Here is a 7581-nt window from a genome sequence, read left to right as displayed (position 1 = left end):
GATTTTTCTAAGCTTGCTAGGCCGATGACTCAACTTTTGAAGAAAGAGACCAAGTTCCTTTGGACCGACTCTTGTGAGGAAGCATTCCAAGAATTGAAGAAAAGGTTGACTACCGCTCCCGTGTTGACCTTGCCCGAGGATGGAGTTGATTTTGATGTGTTTTGTGATGCTTCTAAGATAGGTTTAGGTTGTGTTCTCATGCAAAATAGGAGAGTTGTTGCCTATGCTTCGGGACAATTGAGAGTTCATGAGGTGAACTATCCTAGTCCTGATCTTGAGTTAGCCGTTGTTGTTCACGCATTAAAGATGTAGAGACACTATTTCATTGGAGTTCATTGTCGTATCTACACCGATCATAAGAGTTTGAAGCATATCTTTACCCAAAAGGAGTTGAATATGAGACAAAGACGATGGTTGGAGCTAGTTAATGACTATGATGTGGAGTTGTTATACCATGAAGGAAGAGCTAATGTGGTTGCCGATACTCTTAGTAGGAAGCCGAATCATTTCTTGAATGCTTTTCGTGTACTCCCCGATGACCTTTGTGCCGAGTTTCGTAAGTTGAGTTTCCAACTTGTGGAGAGTGTTTTTGATTACCTTGGTGCTTTGGTTGACGAGCCCGTTCTTCACCGTGAGATTCTAGATAACCTTGTGGATGATGCTACTTTTAAGAGTTTTGAAGTCAAACTTCTTGAAGGGAAAGCTAAGGATTGTGAGATGGATGCTAGTGGATACCGCCGCTACCAAGGCGACATGTATGTCCCCGATGCTGTGGACTTAAGGAAGAGAGTGCTAGATGAGGCTCATTTGTCCCTTTAATCGATTCACTCCGGAGGTGACAAGATGTATAAAGATTTGAAACTTAAATTTTGGTGGCCTAATATGAAGAATGACATAGTGTCATATGTTGGAAGATGCCTCACTTGCCAACAAGTGAAGATTGAACATAAGAGACTCGGAGGTTTGCTACAACTCTTAGATGTACCTTTGTGGAAGTGGGAATCCATCTCCATGGATTTTATCATGGCATTGCCTAAGACCGTTGGTGGAAAGGATGCCGTTTGGGTAATTTTGGATAGGTTGGCCAAATGTGCCCGATTCATCCCTATTAAAGAGACATGGAATTTGGATCATCTTGCTAGTGCTTATGTAGAAGAGATCGTTCGATACCATGGTGTACCTAAGAAGATCGTGTCGGATCGTGACCCTAGGTTTTGTTCAAGATTTTGGAAAGCCTTACAAGTTGCTATGGGAAGTAAGTTGTTGATGAGTACCGCTTTTCATGCCGCTACCGATGGACAAACTGAAAGAACCATTAAAACTCTAGAAGACTTGTTACGAGCTTGTGCCCTTGATTTTCATGCTAGTTGGGATAAGAGCCTACCCTTGGTGGAATTTTCCTACAACAACAGTTTACATGCTTCTATCAAGATGGCCCCTTATGAAGCCCTTTATGGAAGGAAGTGCCGTAGTCCGATTTGTTGGGATCAAGCAAGTGATGTTCAAGATCTAGGACCTGGCAAGTTAGCCGAAACTATTGATCAAGTGAAGCTCATCCGTGAAAGAATGAAAGCCACTCAAGATCGACAAAAATCTTATGCCGATGTTCGCCGTCGACCCTTGGAGTTTGAAGTTGCTGATAAGGTGTTCTTGAAAGTGCCCCCTATGAAAGGAGTAAAGAGCTTTGGAGTAAAAGGGAAATTAAGTCCGAAGTACATTGGACCTTATGAAGTGATAAAAAGGATTCGTGTCGTGGCTTACAAGTTAGTTTTGCCCCAGAGTTTGGGTAAGATTCATGATGTTTTTCATGTTTCTCAACTTAGGAAGTACATTATCGACCCAAGTCATGTGTTGCAAAATGAAGTTCCCGAGCTAGAGACGAGTCTTTCTTTTGAAGAAAGGCCAATTCACATCTTGGACAAGAAAGATAAAAAATTGAGAAGTAAGGTTGTACCCTTAGTGAAGATTATATGGAAGTGTGGCAATATAGAGGAAGAGACGTGGGAACCGGAAGCTTCTATGCGTATCAAGTACCCGGATTTGTTCTCGTGAGGTAACCTCGCGTGCTTCAAGTTTCGAGGATCAAAACTTTTTAAAAGGAGGGATGATTGTAATACCCCGCGCTTTTCATATATTTTAAATAAATTTTTAAGTAATTTCTATTAAATAATTATAATTTAAAACTTATTTTTTTTTATAAAATATTGCCATAGTCGTATAACGGTAGTGATAATGTAGATAATGATAATAATAATCTCCGTCTTGAGTTATAGTAGACTTGAGACGTAAATTCTAGTAGAAATCGACTCATTTTGAGTTATTGGGCTTAATATGCTCATAGGCTTTTTTCCTTCTCTTTTCTCTTCACAAAACCCCACCTAAACCCCACAACTTCATCTCCTTCACTACTAATTTCTGAAATCTCCCAACAAACACAACACCATTGTTGAACCATCTCCTTTCAACCCTAAAATTATCATATCTCACTCAATTCTTCAGCAATTTCGTTCCTTTTCGCACCATTCTCCTCCTTGTCCCGTTCTCCTTCTTTCTAAGAAAGAAAGTTGCCATCTTTCTTCATATTTCAAAATTCTCATCTTAAAAAGATGTGGATTCTTGACTTAACTCTTTCATTTTTGTGTTTAGGGGAAAGCTTATACGACCCGGAGGAAGATAGCTACATCATTGACGACTCAATAGAAGATTGAAGTGCAAAAAGGTAACGGTGATGGGTTACTCGACTTTTATGTTAAAATTGTGTGAATTATGTAGTATTAGACTCATATGAATGTTAAATTCGTTGTCTTTCATGACTTGTGGTGATTTAGTGGTTTGTAGAATACTTGTATGATATTTCTCCTATGTTTAAGGTGTAATTTCATATCTTGTTATAATATGGGAAAATATGAGATTGTATTATTAAAATTCCCTCATAATTACATGACTAAGTCTTGTATTAAAGATTCATATTCATCCCTACATGCTAGTTTCATCTTGAATGTGGTAGTTTTTTCAAGTATTCATCATATTAGAGAAGTATAAGATGATTGGATTTAAGATGGTTGAATTTTGAGAACTTTGGATGGTTGTTTGTTGGGTTTTCGTGTGCAGTAAGTCCCTGCCAATGGGCCGGCAGCCGGCCTCCCCAACCGGCAGCGTCACCTTGTAATTCTGAGGTGGAAAAATTGGCAAAATAGCCTTGTATGTCTCTGCTGGTGGGCCGGCAGCCGGTCCACCAACCGGCTGAGAGTCCCTTATGATTTTGTTTAGTTCATATGTTGGGATGTATGTCCCTACAGGTAGGCCAGCAACCAGCCTACCCAACCGGCAGCGAGTATATGAATTTTTAGTGTCTTTTATAATGGGTTGTGATCCTTGTCGGTGGGCCGGCAGCCGGTGCACCGGCAGATAACACACATTAAGCAATGTTTACCTTGACATGTATTCCATGCCGGTGGGCCGGCAGCCGGTGCAACGGTAGCGAATACACTTTCGGCTATTTTGACTTTGTTTTACCTTGGCATGTATCCTCTGCCGGTGGGTCGGCAGCCGGTGCCCACACCGGCAGAGAGCACCTGTTATTTGTTATACTCTTATACTTATACATGCTTCACATGAATTGTTTACGTTATGTTTGTGCAATCAATCTTACTCGTATTGGTGACCCAAGTGTGACGTTTTACATTGTGTGACGACTTGACTTTCCTAATTTCGTCTTTTAGACCTTTGGTTACGGTATGTGTGTCATGTTTCCGGACCTCCTTCCGCCTCTTTGGACCTTTGGTTACGGTATGTGTGCCATGTTTCGGATTTGGGGTTACTCGACCTTTGGTTACGGTCCGTGTGCCATGTATCGAGTCTTGGATGCGGATAGGTCACCGCATGTCGAATCGGGTGACGTGCATCCCGAGAGTCTGGATCCAGGTTTAGACTAGAACCGTATTATTATCGCCGTCCTACCAGGAGGTTGGAGTCTAGGTTGTTTGTCTTGCCCGTCTATGCTTTGTATATGTCTTACACTTTGAGTCGAGTCAATATGTGACCGGATAACCTAATTATTCTTCTTTCATTTGTGCATAATTATTCTTATTGCATTATGCCTACAAATCATGATTTTCTTGTTACCGTAAGTATTTATCTTTGTGCTTGTTTGTTTAATTAAATTCTTAATTAGTTGTATTTTCACATATTATGGCTGGGAGAACCCTGAGTTACTCTCCACTTACTGTGGCGTTCAAGTTTACATGAATGACAGGTTCGTGATGCAGATGTTATGGGGAAGACGTGTGGGCTAGCGAGATCATTGACCCTTGGACCCTATTTATCATTTTGCTTGACTCACCTACTTTTTAACTCGTGTTCATTTGTGGGATATCTTTTCCCCAATAAATAGACTTGTGTTGTAAACCTAAATTTAACTAACTATACTTATTTATTGTGGTTGGTGATACTGATACCGTCGTCAGGTACCAAAAATAAATACCTAAGTACAACTAACAAAAGCTAGCAGTAAGTAGGGTCGATCTCCATAGGGAGGCGGTCACTATCTACTTGTATACTCGGTCTGTCTAAGGTCATAGTGAGGGTTTTGATTGTTTTGACTAAACTAACGAGATTAAGGCAAGAGAAATAGAGATAAGAGAAATTAATAAGAAAGAGAGAAAACTAGGATGTCGGGTTATCAAAGAACGTCAGTTAATTACAGCTAAGGTCACAGATTAGTCGATGTGTCGGTCTAAGGGGCAACGAATATCTCCTTCTGGTCTCAATTCGCCCTAAAATACTATTAGCTTAGCTTCCGCCCTTACTAAAGCATTCTATTGTTCACTGCAGGTGTCACCCCTTCCAACCTTCCGGTCCAGGTCAAGGCTTACCAAGGTTAAAAAGGCTAAATGCATCGATTCAAATAGCTAGATACAATTATAAGCAGTGATTAACAACATAGACATAACAACAACGACAAATCTATAAACCTAATTAGCAATTAATATCGGTCCATCGAATCCCCTAATCCTAGAAGGGAGAATTAGCTAGACATGAGTGAGAAAAGAGCAAGAACAAAGGGAAGAGAAATAATAAACATTTAACTAAAGAGACAAAAGGGAAAAAAGAGAATTACAGAGAAAAGATCCGGAAAAAGAGAGGAAAGCAGTCAACAGTAGAAAAGAGGAAAGAAATTATAAAGTGTCAAGGAACAGCATCCAAGATGTGTTCATATGTTTCTATCGTCGTCCTTTATATAGCAATGACGATTTTTATTTAACCTAATAACGAAATAAGACTAAAAAGCCCGAGACAAATAGCAAACCACTCGATCGAGTCATTTGAAACTACTCGATCGAGTATAATTAAGCTCAAACCACTCGATTGAGTACTTTAGGTACTCGATCGAACACTTATTAAAAAGGCACCATCCGATCGAGTAGAAAAAGGAGTTGATCGAACACAATTGTACTCGATCGAGTAGTTTCCAGTGCACAATTCCTGCTTCGCGCACTGAACTTCAAACGGCCGCCATCTCTTTGTTACTTGGCCAAACAGGACGTTTCTGGTGGCATTAGAAAGCTAAGCGGACACGCTTTCATCCTCAATTGGAATTACCTGAAAATATATTGTAGAACTGTAGATATGTCTCTTCAAAGTAGGCACTTGTAATTTGAAGTTCTTCCTTTCCTCGCCTAGCTGTCTTACTCCGTTGCGCATCTCAAAATAGTAGTCTTAAGGCTCCGACTCAACTCATCTACTAAATGCATGCATAAGGACATGTTTTAGGCTTGATTTAGCTTCTCTTTGGTTCATACCTACAAATAATACAAGAGAAACCAAAGTAGACAATTCGGGGGACATTTGTAGCTAAACACTACACAAAATGCATTGAAATGCGTGCAAATAAAGTACAAAATACCTATATAAAATGCACGCATCAAATCTCCCCAAACCAAACCATTGCTTGTCCCCAAGCAAACTAAACGCAAACTAATGGAATGGAAAAAGAAAGCTCAGAGCTAGCTATAACCTGTCTACTTGAACCAATTTAATGCAATCAAAAATCAACAGTCATAGCAACAACAGTTAATACGCAACGAATTATAAGATGTCCATAAAAGCTAACCTATCGACTTTGCAAGACCAACAAAATCGGACACTCACATGGTCACTCTTCTCTCATGAAGCAAAGGGTGAATGTATATGTATAAGAGAGAAAGAGAATACAGTCACTCACCTATACTGCGACCTACATAACATGCATGCAACAAAAATGATAGACGATTCAAGTACTACATATACATTCCAACCAACAATGTCCGTCATAGCCGAGGGCTCACAAATAATATGGGAAAGTGATGTTACAGGTAAGAAAAGGCAAAACAGATTATGGAACTGTGGAGGTAAACCGTCAAGCTAGTTCCTAAACAGGGTCATATAAGACCGTCCGAATCTTAACTGACTGAAAAATAAACACAAGTGCCCTTCACTGGCACGCATCTCACTATCGAAATACACTATCTCCTCAAAAAATGTAAGAATAAAACGGAGGAGTGAGACCGTCACAATATAGAAATGAACGCAGATGGTCTCAAAATCAACTCAAAACAAAATTCCTAACTTTCTTTCTTTTTCTTTCTCCTGCATCACGTGTGTTTCTTTCAATTTTTCTCCTTTTTTTCTTTTTCTTATTTTTCTTTCACACGGTACATTTTATTTCTTTTTTCATCCTTCCTTCCTTTATTTCCACCAACTCCATCAATACACACGGGCCAAACTCGCAGACAGAACAAACATACCGCAAAAGAGAGACTAAACTAGCTTGACTAGGCATGCTTAGTTTTGGATGTAGCTAATGGGTCAAAAAGGCTAAATTTGGCTTAAGTGGAGCTAAATGGGTGAAGAATATAAGAAAGGGAAATTTGCAAGCATCTCCCTGCATGTGACACCGACCACAAACCCGAATGTATGCAATTGACAAGAAATCGAATTTCATAAGCGTGCAGAAGTAATGGACATGTTATGCAAGGAGTACTACTCTCAATTCCTATGTAAACCGGTCATGAATGTCACCAGTTATAAGACTCTAAATCTCAGAAATTGTAAAGTAGGTTGCCAATTTATCAGGTCAAGTCTAAACAGTCAGCTATATTTGTACAAAAACTCGTAGATTATGCGCAAGACTCAGCTAATAACTATCAATTAGATGCAAGGCTTAAGTAAAAATGACAAGTTAATGTGCAGTTTCATCACGGAAATCTATCGTTCCGACTCAACCTATATGCAAAAATAAATGTGAATTTTTTTTGAATTTTTGAATTTTCTAATTTTTATGGGATTTTTGAGTTTTATAAAAATAAGAAACAGTGCACACAGAAATTAAACGTGATAACAGAAATGCAATAAAAACAATATGCAGACACAGATATGGATGCATAACCTCCCCAAACCAAACCGTATAATGCCCTCATTGTACCCAAAAATAGGGAAAGGAAATGCAAACTAAAAAGGAGAGAGTGGAGATGCGGAAAACTTACAAGAATACGCGAATAGGGACCTCCCCAAACCAGCCAGCAACATGGGAGGTCGCTAATT

General features: G+C 39.5%; 1 protein-coding gene across 1 annotated transcript; it reads left to right on the top strand.

Moving 5' to 3' along the window:
- The first annotated feature begins 396 nt into the window (after nt 1-396).
- On the top strand, nt 397-2052 carry LOC141588459 (uncharacterized). Its single transcript, XM_074409902.1, has 3 exons — nt 397-755; nt 1080-1255; nt 1673-2052. The coding sequence occupies exons 1-3, from the start codon at nt 397-399 to the stop codon at nt 2050-2052; spliced, it is 915 nt and encodes a 304-aa protein (XP_074266003.1).
- The last annotated feature ends 5529 nt before the right edge of the window (nt 2053-7581 follow it).

Source organism: Silene latifolia, chromosome 6 (genome assembly GCF_048544455.1).
Source record: "Silene latifolia isolate original U9 population chromosome 6, ASM4854445v1, whole genome shotgun sequence".
Taxonomy (NCBI): Eukaryota; Viridiplantae; Streptophyta; class Magnoliopsida; order Caryophyllales; family Caryophyllaceae; genus Silene; species Silene latifolia.
Note: the sequence above shows the minus strand (reverse complement) of the source record. Positions and strands in the feature narration are given on the sequence as shown.

Coding starts and splice junctions, on each gene's coding strand:
- LOC141588459 (XM_074409902.1), top strand. CDS start 397: ATGAGACAAAGACGATGGTTGGAGCTAGTTAATGACTATGATGTGGAG. Junction 756..1,079: donor CGCCGCTACCAAGGCGACAT/GTATGTCCCCGA, acceptor AATTTTGGATAG/GTTGGCCAAATGTGCCCGAT. Junction 1,256..1,672: donor CTTACAAGTTGCTATGGGAA/GTAAGTTGTTGA, acceptor CCCCTATGAAAG/GAGTAAAGAGCTTTGGAGTA.